The 24,047-nt window shown below is 54.6% G+C and overlaps 1 protein-coding gene across 2 annotated transcripts in view; it reads left to right on the forward strand.

Annotated features, from left to right (window-relative positions):
* Positions 1-24,047, forward strand: part of PDE8B (phosphodiesterase 8B) — a 35,189-nt gene that overhangs the window by 834 nt on the left and 10,308 nt on the right. The window contains exons 2-9 of one of the 2 annotated variants that reach the window (XM_032952280.2): positions 15,976-16,032; positions 16,703-16,893; positions 17,388-17,447; positions 19,366-19,423; positions 19,818-19,906; positions 21,208-21,286; positions 21,636-21,776; positions 23,945-24,033. In XM_032952280.2, coding sequence (XP_032808171.1) covers positions 15,976-16,032; positions 16,703-16,893; positions 17,388-17,447; positions 19,366-19,423; positions 19,818-19,906; positions 21,208-21,286; positions 21,636-21,776; positions 23,945-24,033 — 764 coding nt within the window. The remainder of the gene's footprint in view (positions 1-15,975; positions 16,033-16,702; positions 16,894-17,387; positions 17,448-19,365; positions 19,424-19,817; positions 19,907-21,207; positions 21,287-21,635; positions 21,777-23,944; positions 24,034-24,047) is intronic. The other variant, XM_032952289.2, reaches the window with a different exon arrangement.

Raw genomic sequence — 24,047 nt, forward strand, 5'->3', positions numbered from 1 at the left:
GGGGATCCGGCATCCCGACCGGCATCAAGAGTCGCCATCTCTGTGTTTAGGTCATGTCCTAAACGCGTGTGTCACTCTGTGTGTGTCATTGTCTGCACGTGTGTCCGTGTTGTGTCGCGTTGTATGGTGACCGCGTGACACGCGTGTGTGTGTGTCTTCACGTCGTGACTACGCGCGTCCTCAGTTACGTGTAGAGCCATGGGTGTCGATCCACTGTTGGCCGAGGGCCTGTCCCCACGTGGCTGGAACTACACTTGTCAGTCAGTGCGGGTTTATCCAAGCCGGGAGCATAAATGGTGGGAGCATATAAGCACAGGACAATAACGAAGTGTTGCTGCACTGCCCTCTGGTGAACTCCACGTGAACACAGCCTCGCATCCGCCAGTAGAAACGTGGTGGTCGTCCACCCAAGCACTTACCAGGCTAAACCCCTGCTTAGCTGCCGAGATTTGATCGCAGGCACACACGGGTCTTCATGCCGTGTTCTAAACGTGTGCGCGAGTGTCAGTGTTCACACGTGTGTGGGAGTGTCGTGGCCTTGTGTGTTCATGCCGTGACTGCACTCGTGCTGCTGATGCTGCGTGACCTTTTCTCTCGACTTCTTGCCGTGACATTGCGCGTCTGGGCGTGTTTGGGGCTGTCATGCGGCCGTGACCTCGGCACGCATGTCTGTGTGACCTCACGCGTGTCGATGACCTACACGCTATGCCCATGCAGTGCTGTAAGATTATTCGTGTTCAAGAGAGATGGGGATGATGATGGGAGGAGGAGTAAAATGGGGTTGTCCGTACGGACTCAGCACGGGGAAGGAGATGATGGCGATGCCTCATCATCATCTGTTCTTGTGATTGCTGTTGTCGTTGCTGTTGTTATGGTTGCTCTGTCATCGCTGTCTCTGCTCTTGCAAGTGCACCCGCTTACCATCACCTAAGCTCGACGTATATTCACACTCTCTTCTCGTTATGCATTTAACATGACCACTCTCCCGTAGTGATATCGTTTGCACCATGCTTACTTATATTAACGCACGGTAGTCATATAATATTGTACTGGTATTAATAGATGATGGCTACACGATGGTGATGACGATGGTGGACTTCAGTGAATCTGGTGGCACAGCTCATATGTATCCATTATACGACTGGATTGTATTCACACTGCTACGACTGTTACTTGAGGCCATCATAACTTGGCCCCCCAGGGCTGAGGGCCTATGTAGGCACCCTCTCGAAAGTCCACGGTGAATATCTGTGTTACACGCACAGTCGCACCCCCATGAGTCGCAGGTTACTCTCCTCCTTGCCGACTGCACCCTGCGCGGCACAGGCTCGCTCCACTGCTGTCTCTACAACACCGGCGCAATAGCCACCAACCGTATCGTCAGAACATCATCCACGGGCCGATGCTGCACCACATCTCCTTCACGAACGGATAATTAAAGACAGCCACAGTGGTGCGATTGTGGCCATGCAACCCAAACTGTTAACCATACAGTAAATCCATTGAAACACGTGGAGATACCTAAAGACTCACAGAGATACATAAATACAACCCACAGTAGTGCGATTGTGGCCATGCAACCCAAACTATTGACCCATATAGTAAACCACTGTCGACTGCGCTCCTTCAACGGAAGATGAGGAGGAGGAATAGCAAAACTACACGAATTGTGTCATGATGCCCTCTCATCGTGGCTAGCAGACTTCGAAATTGGCATTTAGCTCATGAACCGTATTTCCATGTGCAAGAATAGAAGTACTGCTGCTGAGGCCCCATGCCCCCTGCAACCCATACTGAGTACGCGAAAGAAGTTCAACAGCCTGGCCGTGTCGCCTTATTCCACATTATTCAACCACCTGACTGCAGATCACAAGAACACACCCACCCACTCACTAACCCACTCACCCACCCATTCACTCCCCCACCCACTCACCACACCGTAGGTCACCTCACTTCTCTCTCTCTCTGCTTCTGCCGTCGTACGGCTTCACTGAGGAGTTCCCCCTTCTCCCATCGTCTCTTTCCCCCAAGCTCTTTCAACAAACACTGTGCTTAATCCAAGATACACTTATCTACTGTATTACAACTGTGAGAATGCTGTTTGTTGCTGGCTATTTGACGTTTTGGGCCTTTGGCCTTGTGCCCAGCAACTATGTTTAGATAAAAAAAGAAGTATAAATATCCCTCGGTCTTGTCTCGATCAGAGTAAAGGGAGGGAGAGAAACTTCCGGATAAATTCTCCCACCGGGAGCCTTGAACTCTGTACGGACCTTAATCTCACTCCTGGTTTTTCAGCATGTCCTCCGTCATGGCCCTGGACCTGAACAGCGTGTGCCCTGATCCATTCCCGTGGGCCCGATCCCTCCCCGTGAGCCCCGATCCCTCCCCATGAGCCCCGATGCCCTCTCACTGGATCGTGGGGCAGTAGCAGCACGAGCAGTAGCAGCTGTGTAAATGACCGAGTGTCGTCGGCGCTTCAAGGGGATCGATGGCCGTGGCCCCACTCCGCGGCAGGTTCGAGGGCGGCCCTGTGTTGTGTGGATGTGTGTGTTTGGGGGTGTGTGGGTGAAGTCGAGGCCACGTTCCGGGGTCCAGGGAGGACACGGCAGGACACGCGGGAGGGGACTCTCGCTTTGTGTGGCCGGCTGCATAGAACATTCAAACAGCGTCGAGTGCGATCTCCCCGTGGATGTTCTTGAAGCATCATAAGTTTAAGGGACAAACATCACTCAAGGTTGTTATGCAACCAGCTGCTGAAGCTTTGTCTGGAGTTGCCACCTGTCCGGGTTTTCCCAGGATTAGGAGCTAACCACTACACCGCCACTCTCCACGACTCCGCTACCCACACAATCCAATTTACATACAGGCAGATACACACTCACTCGTATGTCCACTCACAACTTCACTATTAACTCGGATTGCCACCTCTCCTGCTTCCCCAGGATCCTCCTCTCTTTGAGGCAGCTGCTCTGTCCGTCTTCCAGGGACATTACAAGTCCCGCTTTCTGTGATGGGTACTCATGGGGGTTTGAGACGCACAGGTGGCGTGGTCCAGCGGTGGCGGGTCCGCCACTTGTTTCAAAGGTTCACGGTTTGATTCCAACGGCCGCCCTGGTTAATACTACGGGTGTAATTACCGTCGTAACATGCACCCGTCTGTTTAACAGCGGACGTTTAAGTTGCTCTGATGTCATTCACAAGAGTAGGCCATCGTCAGGGTCCACATTTACCAAAATATGAAAATTAAAAATTATTTAATTGGGATCATACTGTATGCACTGTATACAGCAGTAAACATCGCCCCCTACTGACAGACTCATGCCCCAGGTCACTCTTGCAAATGAAACGATCATCCTGGTCTCTTGAGTTCGTGTCGTTTTGCTGTTCCATTTATGAAGGAGGTGTGCGCATCGGCCTGTTGATGTTCTGATGCAGTTGATCGTTGCACTAGTGTCTTTGAGGAGGAATGTCAAAGGCAGGCGGTGTGATGTTTGACTCTCCAATGATGTGTTTATGTGCCAATCGATACTCTAGACACTTTTACAAACGAGGATTGCTGGATCAGACAAAATCGTGAAACTCCCACCCTTTCTGTCTCCTGGCTCGCCAGGGTAAGATGGCAGTTCAACAAATTGATTCATTTTAATCTGTATTCCATCCGTACGGGGATGGAACGTGTGGGGCTTTTCTGGGTTTTCCAGTTTCTCGCACACCTCCGATTAGCGCGGTTGGCTATATACGATGCGAAAAAAGTTTAAGCCATATCGATCATTTTAAAGAGTTCGCCAAACACCCCAATAGAGGACGGCAGAGCGTGGGCAATTGTTGATGATGGGTTCTGGTACCCTTCCCGCTTTTCTGTAGTTTCTCCACATCTCTGAATCCTCGATTCTGTCTGTGAGTGAGCGAAAACTGCGTTGACAATTCCATGTTGATGATGTTCTTCATGAGAAGAGACAGCAAGCCGTGGAATATAGTCGACGGCGCATGGCTCGGATCTCCCCCTGGGTTACGTGGCGGGGCCCTCGATGCCCGGGCTCCAGACCGCCCACGGTGGCCTCGGTTACCGCCACCGTCGCCAGGCAAGAGCCGTGATCTCCAGGGTAGCGGCACTTCGGATTTAGGTCCTGGGCGGCCACGGGGGGCGGCAACAACAGCAGCAACGAGGTGTTCCCTCGCGGCTAAGACGAGAGCCGGTGTCTGTGTGTGTACGGCACCCGGTGCGTGCAGGACACAGGCGCACGTGACCCAGCGGACGTGTACAGAGCGCACACCGCGCTCGTCCGCCTCCCCGTTTCGCCGTTTCTATCCTGGGCCGCCTCCAATAACCGTCCGAGGCACGCACTCTCCACTCGGTGTGTTGCCAGAGTTGTGTCCCTGCAGACAGATATCCACCCCTCAACCGTCTACCGGGGACGGTGTACGCGCTTTGTGCTTGGCTCGAATTTTCCTTGAGTCCAACTTTGCAGCCTCCTGGGTTAGGTTCTGCCATCACTCTCTGTAACAATGAAGAGCAGCAAGCCAATGCACCCTTGGGAGAGCGCTTTGAGCCAGCGCAGGTACCTGTCATGACGTTGGTTAGAATCATGCACAGTGACCAAATGATTCAAGACATACTACGAAGTGTACACAAATAATCAATGGAGAGGTGCAAGCATGAATTCAATTTGAGAGATAAAGGGACACTTGGATGAGAGAGAGTAACGGGCTCAAAGGGTATATGGCCGGTGGTCGAGATTAACAACGCCAGAGAGAACATGAACTATGGAGATGGAGTGATAAAATGAGCTCGTGTGCAGGAATAAATGGATTGATGGATCGCAAACCACGTGACATTTTAAGGCTTCGGAAGGCCTTCGTCCAGCAGTGGATGAATCGCGGCTGATGAGGTTTATGATGATGTCAGCATAGCCCGTGTTTATTCATGACAGAACATTCACCAAGACATGGGGCATGCCGTGTGTGTAGCTGTGCAGGGCATGCCGCGTTTGTAGCTGTGCAGGGCATGCCGTGTGTGTAGCTGTGCAGGGCATGCCGCGAGTGTAGCTGTGCAGGGCATGCCGCGTGTGTAGCTGTGCAGGGCATGCCGCGTGTGTAGCTGTGCAGGGCATGCCGTGTGTGTAGCTGTGCAGGGCATGCCGCGTGTGTAGCTGTGCAGGGCATGCCGCGTGTGTAGCTGTGCAGGGCATGCCGCGTGTGTAGCTGTGCAGGGCATGCCGTGTGTGTAGCTGTGCAGGGCATGCCGTGTGTGTAGCTGTGCAGGGCATGCCGTGTGTGTAGCTGTATAGGGCATGCCGCGTGTGTAGCTGTGCAGGGCATGCCGTGTGTGTAGCTGTACAGGGCATGCCGTGTGTGTAGCTGTACAGGGCATGCAGCGTGTCAATGTTTACGAGGCAGCGTGCGTGAAGATGGACCTGTTAGAGGGGTTGCTGGCAGCTGGGATTCGTGCGTTTATAGCGACGAGGGGGGCACAGGTGGGCATAGGAGGGCACTGATCTGCGCGCACCCCGGTGCTGTGCAGGCCAGTGCCCCCGTGCCAGCGCGTCACGAAGGAAGCCTGAGCGACTTCCTGCTGCTGCTCGCGTGAGCATCGAGGCATTGGAGCTCATCTCCTGTTGTCAGCCTGCACAGCCAGTTGTGGAAATTCCACAATCCTATGGCGGTGGCGGTTTTCCATAGGAAAATCGCCATTGACTTCTCCACAACGTGACACTTATGTTCCTCGCCTCCAGAGGGATGATGGGCTGAGTCACCCCAGCGTGAGCCTGAGCACACCTGTGCAGGTGTGCGGGCAGAGGGGGCGCGGGCCGTGGTGGAAGATCGATTGATCTATAGGACTCCACTGCTGCTCGCGGCTCCACACGGACCCGACCGCGTGGAGCCGCGCGCCACGGGAGGAGCGGGAGACGCGGGCGTTGTTGATCGCCACGGGAGGAGCGGGAGACGCGGGCGTTGTTGATCGCCACGGGAGGAGCGGGAGACGCGGGCGTTGTTGATCGCCACGGGAGGAGCGGGAGACGCGGGCGTTGTTGATCGCCACGGGAGGAGCGGGAGACGCGGGCGTTGTTGATCGCCACGGGAGGAGCGGGAGACGCGGGCGTTGTTGATCGCCACGGGAGGAGCGGGAGACGCGGGCGTTGCCGTGGAGACCGGACTCCGGGGGTCGGGGAGCCGCGAGAGGCGAAATGAGGAGGAGGAGTAAAAGCTCTCGCATGGTCCAGCGCGTGCGAGATGAGGTGGTGATGAGGTGGAGGTGATGGTAGCAGTGGGTTACCCCACTGCTACCGTCAACGAGGTGACTGTCGAGTTACGGTGATAAATGTGAAGCTAATGGGGTGGCGGTGATTTGAGGGCGATGAGGTGACTGTGGAGGTGACGAGATATGACCACACGTGCACTCAGTCGCACACCCTCTCCTCCTCACCCCATACCTCTCCTCATCTAGTGCCTCATGCGCGTCCCTCTGAGAGACCCTGCATGGAACGCTTTGTCGTGACAAGAGGGAACCCTCGAGAAACCTGCGCATAGCAACGTCAGCCCTCCCTCGCGTCCCCCATCTCACCCCCTCCTTCCATCTCGCTCTCTCCCCCCTCTCATCCCCTCTCCCCCCACTGTGTACACAGGATCCCCTCTCTCTGCAGACAAACCCCGTGTGTTACCTGTGTCACCTGTGAATGTCACCTGTGACTGTCACCCGTGTGTGTCACCTTTGAGTGTCACCTGTGAGTGTCACCTGTGTGTGTCACCCGCGTGTGTCACCCGTGAGGGTCACCCGTGAGTGTCACTCGTGTGTGTCACCTGTGAGTGTCACTCGTGTGTGTCACCTGTGAGTGTCACCCGTGAGTGTCACCTGTGAGTGTCACCCGTGAGTGTCACCTGTCTGTGTCACTCGTGAGTGTCACCTGTCTGTGTCACCGGTGAGTGTCACCCGTGTGTGTCACCTTTGAGTGTCACCTGTGAGTGTCACTTGTGAGTGTCACCCGTGAGTGTCACCCGTGTGTGTCACCTGTGACTGTCACCCGTGTTTGTCACCTTTGAGTGGCACCTGTGAGTGTCACTTGTGAGTGTCACCCGTGAGTGTCACCCGTGTGTGTCACCTGTGAGTGTCACCTGTGAGTGTCACCTGTGAGTGTCACCCGTGTGTGTCACCCGTGAGTGTCACCTGTCTGTGTCACCCGTTTGTGTCACCTGTAAGTGTCACCTGTGAGTGTCACCTGTGAGTGTCACCCGTGTGTGTCACCCGTGAGTGTCACCTGTGAGTGTCACCTGTGAGTGTCACCCGTGAGTGTCACTCGTGTGTGTCACCTGTGAGTGTCACCTGTGAGTGTCACCCGTGTGTGTCACCCGTGAGTGTCACCTGTGAGTGTCACCCGTGAGGGTCACCTGTGAGTGTCACCTGTGACTGTCATCCGTGTGTGTCACCTTTGAGTGTCACCTGTGAGTGTAACCCGTGAGTGTCACCCGTTAGTGTCACCCGTGTGTGTTACCTGTGAGTGTCACCCGTGAGTGTCACCCGTGAGGGTCACCCGTGAGTGTCACCCGTGAGTGTCACCCGTGTGTGTTACCTGTGAGTGTCACCTGTGAGTGTCACCTGTGTGTGTCAACCGTGTGTGTTACCTGTGAGTGTCACCTGTGAGTGTCACCTGTGTGTGTCACCCGTGTGTGTCACCCGTGTCACCCGTGTGTGTCACCCGTGAGTGTCACCCGTGTGTGTCACCCGTGTGTGTTACATGTGAGTGTCACCTGTGAGTGTCTCCTGTGAGTGTCACCCGTGTGTGTCACCCGTGTGTGTCACCTGTGAGTGTCACCTGTGAGTGTCACCCGTGTGTGTCACCTGTGAGTGTCACCCGTGACTGTCACCCGTGAATGTCACCCGTGAGTGTCACCTGTGAGTGTCACCCGTGAGTGTCACCCGTGAGTGTCACCTGTGAGTGTCACCTGTGAGTGTCACCCGTGTGTGTCACACGTGAGTGTCACCCGTGTGTGACACCTGTGAGTGTCACCTGTCTGTGTCACCCGTATGTGTCACCTGTGAGTGTCACCCGTGTGTGTCACCTGTGAGTGTCACCTGTGTCACCTGTGAGTGTCACCTGTGTGTTTCACCCGTGTGTGTCACCCGTGAGTGTCACCCGTGAGTGTCACCTGTGTGTCACCCGTGTGTGTCACCTGTGAGTGTCACCTGTGAGTGTCACCTGTGTGTCACCTGTGACTGTCACCCGTGTGTGTCACCCGTGAGGGTCACCCGTGAGTGTCACCCGTTAGTGTCACCTGTGAGTGTCACTCGTTAGTGTCACCTGTGAGTGTCACCCGTGAGTGTCACCCGTGTGTGTCACCCGTGAGTGTCACCTGTGAGTGTCACCCGTTAGTGTCACCTGTCACCCGTGAGTGTCACCTGTGAGTGTCACCTGTGTCACCTGTGTGTGTCACCAGCGTGCATGTCGCTGATGGGCGCGTAGCGTTCACAGCCAGGTTTCCTCCGAAGCGCATCCACCGGGTGGCTCCGAGTCAGCGCCGCACATTCTACATCCTGGGGTCGGGGGGGGGAAGCAGGGGCAGTCTTTTCGTACCTCAACCACGATTGACTTCCCACAAAGTGGTACTTGTTGTATCGCCCCAGAAGGCGGGAGGGGGGATGATGATTGGATGGCTCGTGACCACACAGCCGCCTGTCACAAGATCGATGGCGCCACTCGCAGCGCCCCCCTCAGTCCTCGCGTTGGCCCCCACCGCCTCTACTGCAGATTCGGGGAGATTTAATTCAGTAGTTCTGGTGCAGTGAGGGGATGAGCTATTGCTTTGATGTCTCTGTGAGCGCTCGGAGTCTCTGTGAGTGCAGGGTGTCTCTGTGAGTGCTGGGTGTCTCTGTGAGTGCTGTGTGTCTCTGTGAGTGCTGGGTGCCTCTGTGAGTCCTGGGTGTCTATGTGAATGCTGTGTGTCTCTGTGAGTGGTCGGTGTCTCTGTGAGTGCTGTGTGTCTCCTTGAGTGCTGTGTGTCTCTGTGAGTGCTGGGTGTCTCTGTGAGTGCTGTTGTCTCTCTGAGTGCTGTGTGTCTCTGTGAGTGGTCGGTGTCTCTGTGAGTGCTGTGTGTCTCCTTGAGTGCTGTGTGTCTCTGTGAGTGCTGGGTGTCTCTGTGAGTGCTGTTGTCTCTCTGAGTGCTGTGTGTCTCTGTGAGTCCTGGGTGTCTCTGTGAGTGCTGTGTGTCTCTGCGAGTGCTGGGTGTCTCTGTGAGTGCTGTGTGTCTCTGTGAGCGCTGGGTGTCTCCCTGAGTGATGGGTGTCTCTGTGAGAGCTGGTTGTCCCTGTGAGCGCTGAGTGACTCTGTGAGTGCTGGGTGTCTCTGTGAGTGCTGTGTGTCTCTGTGAGTGCTGCATCTTTGTGAGTGCTGTGTGTCTCTGTGAGCGCTAGGTGTCTCTTTGAGCGCTGGGTGTCTCTGTGAGTGCTGGGTGTCTCTGTGAGTGCTGGGAAACTCTGTGAGTGCTGGGTGTCTCTGTGAGTGCTGGGTGTCTCTGTGAGTGCAGTGTGTCTCTGTGAGCACTGGGTTTCTCTGTGAGCGCTGGGGGTCTCTGTGAGTGCTGGGTGTCTCCGTGAGTGCTGGGAGTCTCAGTGAGTGCTGGGTGTCTCTGTGAGTGCTGGGTGTCTCTGTGAGTGCTGTGTGTCTCTGTGAGCGCTGGGTGTCTCTGTGAGCGCTGGGGGGTCTCTGTGAGTGCTGGGTGTCTCTGTGAGTGCTGGGAGTCTCTGTGAGTAATGGGTGTCTCTGTGAGTGCTGGGTGTCTCTGTGAGTGCTGGGGGTCTCTGTGAGTGCTGGGTGTCTCTGTGAGTGCTGGGAGTCTCTGTGAGTAATGGGTGTCTCTGTGAGTGCTGGGTGTCTCTGTGAGTGCTGGGTGCCTCTGTGAGTGCTGGAGATCTCTCTGAGTGCTGTGTGTCTCTGTAAGTGCTGGGTGTCTCTATGGGTGCTGGGTGTCTCTGTAAATGCTGGGTTTCTCTGTGAGTGCTTGGTGCCTTTGTGAGTGCTGTGTGTCTCTGTGAGTGCTGTGTGTCTCTGTGAGTTCTGGATGCCTCTGTGAGTGCTGGGTGTCTGTTAGTGCTGGGTGTCTCTGTGAGTGATGTGTGTGTGTCTGCGAGTGCTGTGTGTCTCTGTGAGTGCTGGGTGTCTCTGTGAGTGCTGGGTGTCTCTGTGAGTGCTGTTTGCCTCTGTGAGTGCTGGGTGTCTCTGTGAGTGCTGGGTGTCTCTGTGAGTGCTGTTGTCTCTGTGAGTGCTGGGTGTCTCTGTGAGTGCTGTGTGTCTCTGTGAGTGCTAGGTTTCTCTGTGAGTGCTGGATGCCTCTGTAAGTGCTGGGTGTCTCTGTGAGTGCTGTTTGTCTCTGTGAATGCTGGGTGTCTCTGTGAGTACTGTGTGTCTCTGTGAGTGCTGGGTGTCTCTGTGAGTGCCTGGTGTCTCTGTGATTGCTGTGTGTCTCTGTGAGTGCTGTGTGTCTCTGTGAGTGCTGCGTGTCTCTGTGAGTGCTGTGTGTCTCTGTGAGTGCTGTGTCTCTGTGATTGCTGTGTGTCTCTGTGAGTGCTGGGTGTCTCTGTGAGTGCCTGGTGTCTCTGTGATTGCTGTGTGTCTTTGTGAGTGCTGTGTGTCTCTGTGAGTGCTGCGTGTCTCTGTGAGTGCTGTGTGCCTCTGTGAGTGCTGGGTGTCTCTGTGAGTGCTGCGTGTCTCTGTGAGTGCTGGGTGTCTCTGTGAGTGCTGCGTGTCTCTGTGAGTGCTGGGTGTCTGTTAGTGCTGGGTGTCTCTATGAGTACTGTGTGTGTCTGTGAGTGCTGGGTGTCTCTGTGGTGCTGTGTGTGTATGTGAGTGCTGTGTGTCTCCGTGGTGCTGTGTGTCTCTGTGAGTGCTGGGTGTCTCTGTGAGTGCTGTGTGTCTCTGTGAGTGCTGTTTGCCTCTGTGAGTGCTAAGTGTCTCTGTGAGTGCTGGGTGTCTCTGTGAGTGCTGTTTGCCTCTGTGAGTGCTGTGTGTCTCTGTGAGTGCTGGGTGTCTCTGTGAGTGCTGTGTGTCTCTGTGAGTGCTGGATGTCTCTGTGAGTGCTGTGTGTCTCTGTGAGTGCTGGGTGTCTCTGTAAATGCTGTGTGTCTGTGTGAGTCATGGGTGTCTCTGTGAGTGCTGGGTGTCTCTGTGAGTGCTGTGTGTCTCTGTGATCGCTGGGTGTCTCTGTGAGTGCTGTGTGTCTCTGTGAGTGCTGGGTGTCTGTGTGAGTGCTGTGTGCCTCTGTGAGTTCTGGATGCCTCTGTGGTGCTGTGTGTCTCTGTGAGTGCTGTGTGTCTCTATGAGTACTGCGTGTGTCTGTGAGTGCTGGGTGTCTCTGTGAGTGCTGTGTGTGTATGTGAGTGCTGGGTGTGTATGTGAGTGCTGTGTCTCTGTGAGTTCTGGGTGTCTCTGTGAGTGCTGGGTGTCTCTGTGAGTGCTGTGTGTGTATGTGAGTGCTGGGTGTGTATGTGAGTGCTGTGTCTCTGTGAGTTATGGGTGTCTCTGTGAGTACTGTGTGTCTCTTTGAGTGCTGTTTGCCTCTGTGAGTGCTAAGTGTCTCTGTGAGTGCTGGGTGTCTCTGTGAGTGCTGGGTGTCTCTGTGAATGCTGTGTGTATCTGTGAGTGCTGGGTGTCTCTCTGAGTGCTGTGTGCCTCTGTGAGTGCTGGGTGTCTCTGTGAGTGCTGTGTGTCTCTGTGAGTGCTGGGTGTCTCTGTGAGTGCTGGGTGTCTCTGTGAGTGCTGGGTGTGTATGTGAGTGCTGTGTCTCTGTGAGTGCTGGGTGTCTCTGTGAGTGCTGTGTGTCTCTGTGAGTCCTGTGTGTCTCTATGAGTGCTTGGTGCCTCTGTGAGTGCTGTGTGTCTCTGTGAGAGCTGGGTGTCTCTGTGAGTGCTGTTTGCCTCTGTAAGTGCTGGGTGTCTCTGTGAGTGCTGTGTGTCTCTGTGAGTGCTGGGTGTCTCTGTGAGTGCTGGGTGTCTCTGTGAGTGCTGGGTGTGTATGTGAGTGCTGTGTCTCTGTGAGTGCTGTGTGTCTCTGTGAGTCCTGTGTGTCTCTATGAGTGCTTGGTGCCTCTATAAGTGCTGTGTGTCTCTGTGAGTGCTGGGTGTCTCTGTGAGTGTTGTTTGCCTCTGTGAGTGCTGTGTGTCTCTGTGAGAGCTGGGTGTCTCTGTGAGTGCTGTTTGCCTCTGTGAGTGCTGTGTGTCTCTGTGAGTGATGTGTGCCTCTGTGAGTGCTGGGTGTCTCTGTGAGTGCTGTGTGTCTCTGTGAGTGCTGGGTGTCTCTGTGAGTGCTGGATGCCTCTGTGAGTGCTGGGTGTCTCTGTGAGTGCTGGGTGTCTCTGTGAATGCTGTGTGTATCTGTCAGTGCTGGGTGTCTCTGTGAGTGTTGTGTGTCTCTGTGAGTGCTGTGTACCTCTGTGAGTGCTAGGTGTCTCTGTGAATGCCTGGTGTCTTTGTTATTGCTGTGTGTCTCTGTGAGTGCTGGGTGTCTCTGTGAGTGCTGTGTGTCTCTGTGAGTGCTGGGTATCTCTGTGAGTGCTGTGTGTCTCTGTGAGTGCTGTGTGCCTCTGTGAGTGCTGGGTGTCTCTGTGATTGCTGGGTATCTCCGTGAGTGCTGGGTGTCTCTGTGATTGCTGTGTGTCTCTGTGAGTGCTGGGTGTCTCTGTGAGTGCTGGGTGTGTACGTGAGTGCTGTGTCTCTGTGAGTGCTGTGTGTCTCTGTGAGTGCTGGGTGTCTCTGTGAGTGCTGTGTGTCTCTGTGAGTGCTGGGTGTCTCTGTATATTGTGTGTCTCTGTGAGTGCTGGGTGTCTCTAAGAGTGCTGTGTGTCTCTGTGAGTGCTGTGTGTCTCTGTGAGTGCTGGGTGTCTCTGTGAGTGCTGTGTGTCTCTGTGAGTGCTGTGTGCCTCTGTGAGTGCTGTGTGTCTCTGTGAGTGCTGGGTGTCTCTGTGAGTGCTGTTTGTCTCTGTGAGTGCTGGGTGTCTCTGTGATTGATGTATGCCTCTGTGAGTGCTGGGTGTCTCTGTGAGTGCTGGGTGTCTCTATGATTGCTGGATGCCTCTGTGAGTGCTGGATGTCTCTGTGCGTGCTGTTTTTCTCTGTGAGTGCTGGGTGTCTCTGTGAGTGCTGTTAGCCTCTGTGAGTGCTGTGGGTCTCTGTGAGTGCTGGGTGTCTCTGTGAATGCTGTGTGTCTCTGTGAGTGCTGGGTGTCTCTGTGAGTGCTGGGTGTCTCTATGATTGCTGGATGCCTCTGTGAGTGCTGGATGTCTCTGTGCGTGCTGTTTTTCTCTGTGAGTGCTGGGTGTCTCTGTGAGTGCTGTTAGCCTCTGTGAGTGCTGTGGGTCTCTGTGAGTGCTGGGTGTCTCTGTGAGTGCTGTGTGTCTCTGTGAGTGCTGGGTGTCTCTGTATATTGTGTGTCTCTGTGAGTGCTGGGTGTCTCTAAGAGTGCTGTGTGTCTCTGTGAGTGCTGTGTGTCTCTGTGAGTGCTGGGTGTCTCTGTGAGTGCTGTGTGTCTCTGTGAGTGCTGTGTGCCTCTGTGAGTGCTGTGTGTCTCTGTGAGTGCTGGGTGTCTCTGTGAGTGCTGTTTGTCTCTGTGAGTGCTGGGTGTCTCTGTGATTGATGTATGCCTCTGTGAGTGCTGGGTGTCTCTGTGAGTGCTGGGTGTCTCTATGATTGCTGGATGCCTCTGTGAGTGCTGGATGTCTCTGTGCGTGCTGTTTTTCTCTGTGAGTGCTGGGTGTCTCTGTGAGTGCTGTTAGCCTCTGTGAGTGCTGTGGGTCTCTGTGAGTGCTGGGTGTCTCTGTGAATGCTGTGTGTCTCTGTGAGTGATGGGTGTCTCTGTGAGTGCTGTGTGCCTCTGTGAGTGCTGTGTGTCTCTGTGAGTGCTGGGTGTCTCTGTGAGTGCTGTTTGTCTCTGTGAGTGCTGGGTGTCTCTGTGATTGATGTATGCCTCTGTGAGTGCTGGGTGTCTCTGTGAGTGCTGGGTGTCTCTATGATTGCTGGATGCCTCTGTGAGTGCTGGATGTCTCTGTGCGTGCTGTTTTTCTCTGTGAGTGCTGGGTGTCTCTGTGAGTGCTGTTAGCCTCTGTGAGTGCTGTGGGTCTCTGTGAGTGCTGGGTGTCTCTGTGAATGCTGTGTGTCTCTGTGAGTGCTGGGTGTCTCTGTGAGTGCTGGGTGTCTCTATGATTGCTGGATGCCTCTGTGAGTGCTGGATGTCTCTGTGCGTGCTGTTTTTCTCTGTGAGTGCTGGGTGTCTCTGTGAGTGCTGTTAGCCTCTGTGAGTGCTGTGGGTCTCTGTGAGTGCTGGGTGTCTCTGTGAGTGCTGTGTGTCTCTGTGAGTGCTGGGTGTCTCTGTATATTGTGTGTCTCTGTGAGTGCTGGGTGTCTCTAAGAGTGCTGTGTGTCTCTGTGAGTGCTGTGTGTCTCTGTGAGTGCTGGGTGTCTCTGTGAGTGCTGTGTGTCTCTGTGAGTGCTGTGTGCCTCTGTGAGTGCTGTGTGTCTCTGTGAGTGCTGGGTGTCTCTGTGAGTGCTGTTTGTCTCTGTGAGTGCTGGGTGTCTCTGTGATTGATGTATGCCTCTGTGAGTGCTGGGTGTCTCTGTGAGTGCTGGGTGTCTCTATGATTGCTGGATGCCTCTGTGAGTGCTGGATGTCTCTGTGCGTGCTGTTTTTCTCTGTGAGTGCTGGGTGTCTCTGTGAGTGCTGTTAGCCTCTGTGAGTGCTGTGGGTCTCTGTGAGTGCTGGGTGTCTCTGTGAATGCTGTGTGTCTCTGTGAGTGATGGGTGTCTCTGTGAGTGCTGTGTGCCTCTGTGAGTGCTGTGTGTCTCTGTGAGTGCTGGGTGTCTCTGTGAGTGCTGTTTGTCTGTGTGAGTGCTGGGTGTCTCTTTGAGTGCTGTGTGTCTCTGTGAGTGCTGGGTGTCTCTTTAAGTGCTGGGTGTCTCTGTGAGTGCTGTGTGTCTCTGTTAGTGCTGGGCGTCTCTCTCAGTGCTGTTTGTCTCTGTGAGTGCCTGGTGTCTCTGTGATTGCTGTGTCTCTGTGAGTGCTGGGTGTCTCTGTGAGTGCCTGGTGTCTCTGTGATTGCTGTGTGTCTCTTTGAGTGCTGGGTGTCTCTGTGAGTGCTGGGTGTGTATGTAAGTGCTGTGTCTCTGTGAGTGCTGTGTGTCTCTGTGAGTGCTGTTTACCTCTGTGAGTGCTGTGTGTATCTGTGAGTGCTGTGTGTCTCTGTGAGTGCTGGGTGTCTCTGTGATTGATGTATGCCTCTGTGAGTGCTGGGTGTCTCTGTGAGTGCTGGGTGTCTCTATGATTGCTGGATGCCTCTGTGAGTGCTGGATGTCTCTGTGCGTGCTGTTTTTCTCTGTGAGTGCTGGGTGTCTCTGTGAGTGCTGTTAGCCTCTGTGAGTGCTGTGGGTCTCTGTGAGTGCTGGGTGTCTCTGTGAATGCTGTGTGTCTCTGTGAGTGATGGGTGTCTCTGTGAGTGCTGTGTGCCTCTGTGAGTGTTGTGTGTCTCTGTGAGTGCTGGGTGTCTCTGTGAGTGCTGTTTGTCTGTGTGAGTGCTGGGTGTCTCTTTGAGTGCTGGGTGCTTCTGTGAGTGCTGTGTGTCTCTGTGAGTGCTGGGTGTCTCTGTGATTGCTGTGTGTCTGTGTGAGTGCTGGGTGTCTCTTTGAGTGCTGGGTGCTTCTGTGAGTGCTGTGTGTCTCTGTGAGTGCTGGGTGTCTCTGTGAGTGCTGGGTGTCTCTGTGTGTGCTGTTTGCCTCTGTGAGTGCTGTGTGTCTCTGTGAGTGTTGTGTGTCTCTGTGAGTGTTGGGTATCTCTGTGAGTGCTGTGTGTCTCTGTGAGTGCTGGGTGTCTCTGTAAGTGCTGGGTGCCTCTGTGACTGCTGGGTGTCTCTGTGAGTGCTGGGTGTCTCTGTGAGTGCTGGGTGTCTGCTGTAGGTGTGTGTGACTGTCCGTCTGTGACCATGTTTGACTGTGTGTGTATGCAGGCTGCAGCGGAGGAGGTGCGATTCGGCCCCATGCGATTGGCTCAGGACACGATTCAGGTGCCGCCACTTTCGCGCCTCTTTTGCAGCACTACAGCCTCCTTACACTCGCCATACGTCCGGTGGTTCTTGTGTGTGCACATGCATGTGTGATATAGCACACCTGTGGCGAGTGGTAGCGTAGTACACTGGTAGCGCAGCGATTAAAGCGCTGTGCTATGAACCCGGCTACCCGAGTTTGATTCCCGCTCACGACCAACACTATGTGAAGGCTATGCGGGGAATCGCGTCGTTCTGGAGTCTCACCCAGATCCGGAAAAACGCTGCTGGCTAATGGAGTAGAAAAATGTGGACGTCCAGAATAAACACTTCATCCGAGACCCAAACATCAACGCACCTCCTGGTTTGACATTCCTCCTCAATCACTGGTGGAACCATCAACCACATTAGAACATCAACAGGCCGATTTGAAAATCTCCTTCATAAATGAAAAATTTAAGGGACAGCCACAGCCGTGCAATGTGGCCATGCAACCCAAACTATGGGCCGCACAGTAAACCCACTGTGGTCTGTGTTCCTTCAACGGAGGAGGAATACCAAATCGACACGAACTCTCTCTGCTGAAAGCCGCTAGTCGTGACCAGTAAACCTCGACATTGGCATTTATCTTCTTAACCATACGCAAGAAGACCGCTGTCTTTGTGTGTCTAATATCGCACACGTGGCCCAGGTGCTGTTGGTGTTTGCGCGCGAGGACGCACAGAGCCACGGGCTGTGGCGGGCGTGCGACCGCGCCGGCTACCGCTGCAACGTGGCGCGCACGCCCGAATCAGCGCTCGAGTGCTTCCTCGACAAACACCACGAGCTCATCCTCATCGACCACCGACAGCCGCGACACTTCGACGCCGAGGCGCTCTGCCGGTGAGGGCCCTGGCGGCGATGGGGCGGGAAAGTACGGAGTGGGACACTCCGAGTGGGGGGGGGGGGGGGGAGCTACGGGGGAATTTGGAGGCACGGGGACATGGAGACACAGGGAGACGTGTGGGAGAATGTGGGGATACGTGGTGGGGGGGGGGTTAAGGGGAAACGGGGTATGGGTGCCACGGGGAGGTTGAAACCAATACAATTATCAGTTATGGTACGATTCTGAGTGGATAGTTGAGGAGGTGGTTTAGAGAAGGGGTGGGTGGGGAGGTGGTTTACAGGAGGGTGGGTGAGGAGGTGTAAATGTTAATGGTCATGTGGCTGAACTGTTTGAAATCAGCTCATGGGAAGTGTGCGAAGGTGATGAGATGTTAGTTTGTCTCTCTCCCTCTCTTCCCATCTCTCTCCCCTATCCCTGTGAGTCTCCCCGTGTGTCCCCCGTGTCTCTTCCCATGTCACTCCCCGTATGTTTCCCCGTGTCTCTCCTCTAGCTGCATCCGTGCCACCAAGGCCTCAGAGAACGCGGTTATCCTGGCAGTGGAGCCGCGAACGTGGGTGTCCCTCCTCCTCCTCCTCCCATTCTTACTCCTCTTACCATCCTCCTCCCCTTCTCATTTTCCCCTCCTCTGCACCCCCTCACCCCCCCCCCCCCAATCCTCCTCCCCATCCTCGCTCCCGCACTGGACACTCACTGCGGGGATGTGTGCCGGGCTATGTGGATGACGGCCAGGCGTGGTGCTGGCCACCCACCCCCTCATGTACCATTCCGGCCTTCATTGGTGCTTGCTAACAGCACTTGACCCAAGAGTGTCTTAAGGCTATAGGCGGGAACTTTGTCTTTGCGTGTCCAGGGCCAGGGCTGTGGGTTGTTCTTCGTACTTACGGAGTCCCAGACCCTGGGACAGTCATTAAGGACCTTCATGATGGTGGACAGGCCCGGGTAAAGCTGCGTGGCCGGGTGTCAGAGTCATATTATGTTCACACTGGGATGCGACAGGGATGTCCTCTGACCCCTACACTATTTTACATATTTTTCGACCACGTAGTTCGAGACGCTTTCAATGGCTCTACCGGAGGAATTTGCATCTGGTACAGATACAATGGGAGGCTGATCGATGCCCGGGTGCAGTTATTGTCCAACTCAGAGAAGAAGTTGGTGGTTCTGCTGCTGAACCTGGTACGTAGGCTACTTAGAGGTGGGGTCTTACCATTTGCCCCATAAAAACAAAGCACTTGCCTGGCAATTTTGTCAGCAAAGACTCCACCCCTCAACTCCCTATGAGCGATGGGGCAGTTCTGGAGAGAGTAGAGAGGTTTCCATACCTCGGCAGTTTGCTCATGCCCAGCTTTGGTTTGGCAGCAGAAGTCTCACTCCAAATCAGGCGGGCGGCATTATCTTTTCATTAGCTACGCAACGCTGTGTGGAAGCTACTTGGCCTGTCTCTCCACGCGAAGCTTCGGGTATTCTCGGCCAAAGATATGCCCTCCCTTCTCTATGCTTGCGAATGAAACATCTAAGCCGGTTATATTCAGGCAAGCCTGCCTACGATCTGTTCTGAGTTTAACCAGGAGGGATTGTGTGAGGAGTTCACAAATCCTTGAAAGATCTGAACACAATTCCAACAGTGAGCTACTCCGGCATGCAAGGCTACGTTAGCTGTGGCATGTAGCCCGCATGCCCAGCCACCGCATACCCAAGCAGCTTTTGTTTGGCAAGATAGAGGGGGCTATATGGGCACGGCACAGGCTAAAGAAAAGATGGACTGATGTGGTACAGGAGCATATAGAGCTGAGCGGACTTGCCGATGACTGATATCAGCGATGTCAAGATTGGCATCTATGGAGGAGGCTCGTGAAGTATGCTACTGGGCAGTTGGAGGCATTGGCCCTCCAACAACTGAGGGCAGAGGAGTGACGTTCACAACAACGAGTTGAGCGCCGGGCGGCTAAAATATAGCAAGTTGACACAGCAGGGGGCACAGGTGGTGCATCTGCCAGTCGTCTCAGTCAGTCAACCCATAGCACCTGTGTCTGTCCCGTGTCCTCCTGTCAGCGAGCCTTCGACAATTCACGTGGCCTTGGCAAGCGCCGTGGTGAGATCACCGCTACCTAGTGGCCAATGGCGGTTGGTGCGTGAGTTTCCCTGTGAGGGGAGTGCGCGCTGCGTGACGAACCCGGAGACCCAAGTTCGATTCCCGCTTATGGCCAACATCAGATTATCTGAACCGGTCCTGAGCCTCCCCTAGGCCGACTCAGCCTAAAATGAGTACCTGGTGCGATGTGTGAAGATCACCACTAGGGAGACAAATGCGACCGGGCATGTTGCTGGCCACCCACCCCCTAATTTCCCGTGCCAGTTTAAATAGGTGCTCACTAACAATTCGTTCCCCAGCAGTGCTTGCCCCAAAAGTCTATAAAAGGCTATAGGGGAATCTTTGTGTGCTTATGTCCGTGCTTTGCTTGGTCCAGGCCCCCGGACCAAGAGGAGGGCTCCGTGATGCCCCTCATATCGGCCGGGTTCACTCGGGTAGGGCCCCTCTCACCCTGCACATTCAGCACCCTGCACATTCAGCAACCTGCACACTCAGAACCACGCACACTCAGAACTACGCACACTCAGCACCACGCACACTCAGCAGCCTGTGTGTTGTGGTTAGCGTACTGCGCTACGAACCTGATCACCCGATTTCGATTCCCGCTCACGACCAATAACAGTGACGAATATCTGAACTGGTTCTGGGTTGAGTACCTGATGCGGTTTGTGAACATCGCCACTGGGGAGACAAAGACGGCCGGGCGTGGTGCTGGTTAACCACTCCGTCGTGTGCCGTACCGGTCTTCATAGATGCCACTGGCTAACAACACTTGTCCCAACGGTCTGTCAAGGCTATACGGGGGCGGCTTTGTCTGTGTGTGTGCAGCGCTTTGTGGAGACCCCCAGCGTGAGCGCGTGCTACAACGAACTCCTGCAGCTCGAGTACGGGGAGGTGCGCGCCCAGTTCAAGCTCAGGTAACCAGCACCCCCCCCAACACCCCCACCGGCGTCGCCATGGTTACAGGGCCCCCTCTCCCCTGTGCCCTGCCACGTGGTGCATTCGGAAGGGGGGGGGGCTTGGTGATGATTGGGCACAGCAGGTGCAGGGAGTGCGCAGCGCAGGTGATGGGGACCGCACGGAGCCTCACGAGAGAGTGCAAGGGAGCAAGAGACAGCGATAGAGAGTGTAAGAGAGAGCGAGCGAGAAGAATGTATCCCCAGGTGCCTCTACGTGACCACCCCTCAGCACCTCCTGCCTCCTCCCCTCACCTTTTAAAACCTCGCTCTCATCCCTCTCACCTGTCAGTATCTCTCCTTACCTGCCCTCGCCTCGCCGATCACACACCTGCCTCTCACCTCCCACTATCTCCCCTCACCTGCCATCTTCTCCTGGTCACCTGCCTCATCACGGCTGCTGGATTGGCCGTCTGAGCTTTGTCTGTCAGCGAAACAGAGGCCACCACTCGAGTGCAGCACTGGAGTGGCGACGTTATTCAGCCAGCGACGCACGCACACAAAAGACAAAGATCCCCCGTATAGCCTGCAATAGACTGTGGTGGCAAGTGCTGTTAGCGAGCACCTTCGAATACTGGCACGGCATACGAGAGGGTGGGTGGCCAACACGACGCCCGGCCGCCTTTGTCTCCCCAGTGGCGATGTTTACACACCGCACCAGGTACTAATTTGAGGCTGATTCGATCTATGGGAGGCCCAGGTACCCTGATCAGATACTCGTGAATCGATCTGTCCCCCCCCCCCACCCCTCGTCTTGGGAAGTCCGCTGCCACGGTCTCTGGCTTCCCTTCGTCCACCTGCGCTCTCCCTCCTAATGTTCCCGGCCGTGCGCCTTTTAAAAATGTGGATCAATCAGGATGGAACACCGTACGCCCCACCAATCCGGAGAGCGCTGGGCGTTCGACAACAACCAATCGACGTGAGCGGAATCCCCTGCGGAATCCCCGACGCTTTGCTGGTCAGGGCGCTCCCGAGCGGACAGCTGATCAATGTAAATGAAGCCACCAGTTTTCAAACCACAGCGCTGTTGAGATTCGCTGCGTGCGAGCGCGGAAAAAGGAGCGAGTGCGGCTTGGGCTGCCAACCACGGTGCCAGCGCGGACTCGCGGGCAGCGCTGCAGAGCCCCGCGTGGAGGCGTCTGCCCCTGGTGCCGATTTCCGCGGTTTCCTCGTCTGTTTGCAGTGTTAATACCCCTCGTCTCCCGCCCTCGTCCTCCTCACCTCACCTTCCACGCCCCTCCTCCCCCTCGCCTCCCCCCCAGGGCGGCCTCGTCGGTGTTCACGGCGCTGGCGAACTGCCAGGACGCGGTGGAGGTGACGAGCGAGGAGCACCTCATCCAGGTGAGCGCCGCTGCCTGCTGCTCTGTGCGTGCGTTGGAGCGGGAGTGCAGTGACTATCGTACTGAGCTACAAACCTGGTGAGACGAGTTCAATTCCCACTCGCAGCCTCCATCGATGACGAATATCTGAACCGCTCCTGACCATCCCATAGGTCGACTCACCCTTAAACGAGTACCTGGTGCAGTGTGTAAACATCAGCACTGGGAAGACAAAAGCGGCCAGGGGCGTGGAGCTGGCGATGCAACCCGCTTTTGCGCCGTTTCGGCCTCGATAGGTGGCTCGCCAGCAGCGATTTTCTCGAGAGTCTGTGAAAGGATACACTGGGATCTGTGCGTGCGTGTGCGTGCAGTACGTGAACCCGGCGTTTGAGCGCATGATGGGCTACAGGAGCGGGGAGCTCGTGGGCCGCGAGCTCACGGAGCTGCCCAAGAGCGACAGAAACCGCGCGGATCTCCTCGACACCATCACCTCCCGCATCAAGAAGGGCAAAGCAAGGACCGCGCACACACGCACAGCGACAACAGCCGCCGACCACCACTGCGTGGCGGTGACGTCACCACGGCGCTTGTGCCAGGCTAGGTGCTTTTTGAGGCCAAGTGAAGTGTCAAAAGCTCGTTTTAGGCAGGTCATAGGACAGACCCAGTTGCCATGAGTTAACTGTTTAAGATGACTGACTAAAGCAGTGGCATCACCTGTGGTTCATCCTGTGTCACCGGCGCTGGACTTGTAATTGTGAGTGTCGCTCCTCTGCCCTCCGCTGTTATTGGATGGCGCCTGTTTCCAACTACCCAGTAGCGTCCTTCATGAGCCGCCTCCACGAAGGCCGGACTTGACACTGCTAATACATGTCATCAGCAAGTCCACAAAGCTCCGCATCCTCCTGTACCGGATGACTTCATCTTATCTGTAGCCCGTGGCGCGCCCGTATAGCCCCCTCTAAATGGCCAAACAGAAGCTACTTAGCCATGCAGTGGCTGTGCATGCGGGTTACATGACCCAGCCAACGCAGCGTGTACAGTGAGGGAAAAAAGTATTTGATCCCCTGCTGATTTTGTACGTTTGCCCACTGACAAAGAAAAGATCAGAATATAGCTTTAATGGTAGGTTTATTTGAACAGTGAGAGACAGAATAACAACAACAAATCCAGAAAAACGCATGTCAAAAATGTAATAAATTTATTTGCATTTTAATGAGGGAAATAAGTATTTGACCCCTCTGCAAAACATGACTTAGTACTTGGTGGCAAAACCCTTGTTGGCAATCACAGAGGTCAGACGTTTCTTGTAGTTGGCCACCAGGTTTGCACACATCTCAGGAGGGATTTTGTCCCACTCCTCTTTGCAGATCTTCTCCAAGTCATTAAGGTTTCGAGGCTGACGTTTGGCAACTCGAACCTACAGCTCCCTCCACAGATTTTCTATGGGATTAAGGTCTGGAGACTGGTTAGGCCACCCCAGGACCTTAATGTGCTTCTTCTTGAGCCACTCCTTTGTTGCCTTGGCCGTGTGTTTTGGGTCATTGTCATGCTGGAATACCCATCTACGACCCATTTTCAATGCCCTGGCTGAGGGAAGGAGTATCTCACCCAAGATTTGACGGTACATGGCCCCGTCCATCGTCCCTTTGATGCGGTGAAGTTGTCCTGTCCCCTTACCATAAAAACACCCCCATAGCATAATGTTTCCACCTCCATGTTTGACGGTGGGTATGGTGTTCTTGGGGTCATAGGCAGCATTCTTCCTCCAAACACGGCGAGTTGAGTTGATGCCAAAGAGCTCCATTTTGGTCTCATCTGACCACAACACTTTCACCCAGTTGCCCTCTGAATCATTCAGATGTTCATTGGCAAACTTCAGACGGGCATGTATATGTGCTTTCTTGAGCAGGCGGACCTTGCGGGCGCTGCAGGATTCCAGTCCTTCACGGCGTAGTGTGTTACCAATTGTTTTCTTGGTGACTATGGTCCCAGCTGCCTTGAGATCATTGACAAGATCCGTGTAGTTCTGGGCTGATTCCTCACCGTTCTCATGATCATTGCAACTCCACGAGGTGAGATCTTGCATGGAGCCCCCGGCCAAGGGAGATTGACAGTTCTTTTGTGTTTCTTCCATTTGCGAATAATCGCACCAACTGTTGTCACCTTCTCACCAAGCTGCTTGGCAATGGTATTGTAGCCCATTCCAGTCTTGTGTGGGTCTACAATCTTGTCCCTGACATCTTTGGAGAGCTCTTTGGTCTTGGCCATGGTGGAGAGTTTGGAATCTGATTGATTGATTGCTTCTGTGGACAGGTGTCTTTTATACAGGTAACAAGCTGAGATTAGGAGCACTCCCTTTAAGAGTGTGTTCCTAATCTCAGCACGTTACCTGTATAAAAGACACCTGGGAGTCAGAAATCTTTCTGATTGAGAGGGGGTCAAATACTTATTTCCCTCATTAAAATGCAAATCCATTTATAACATTTTTGACATGCGTTTTTCTGGATTTTTTTGTTGTTATTCTGTCTCTCACTGTTCAAATAAACCTACCATTAAAATTATAGACTGATCATTTCTTTGTTAGTGGGCAAACGTACAAAATCAGCAGGGGATCAAATACTTTTTTCCCTTACTCTATGTGTGCGATGTGTGTGTGCGTGCGTGGCGTGTAAACACCTAGGAGTGGCAGGGCATCTACTACGCGAGGCGTAAGAACGGCGACACGGTCAAGCAACAAGCGAAAATCATCCCGGTCACGGGGCAGGGCGGGTAGGACGCGCGCA

This window comes from Petromyzon marinus, chromosome 1, assembly GCF_048934315.1.
Source record: "Petromyzon marinus isolate PM22_M1 ecotype Great Lakes invasive population chromosome 1, UKy_Petmar_22M1.pri1.0, whole genome shotgun sequence".
Lineage (NCBI taxonomy): Eukaryota > Metazoa > Chordata > Hyperoartia > Petromyzontiformes > Petromyzontidae > Petromyzon > Petromyzon marinus.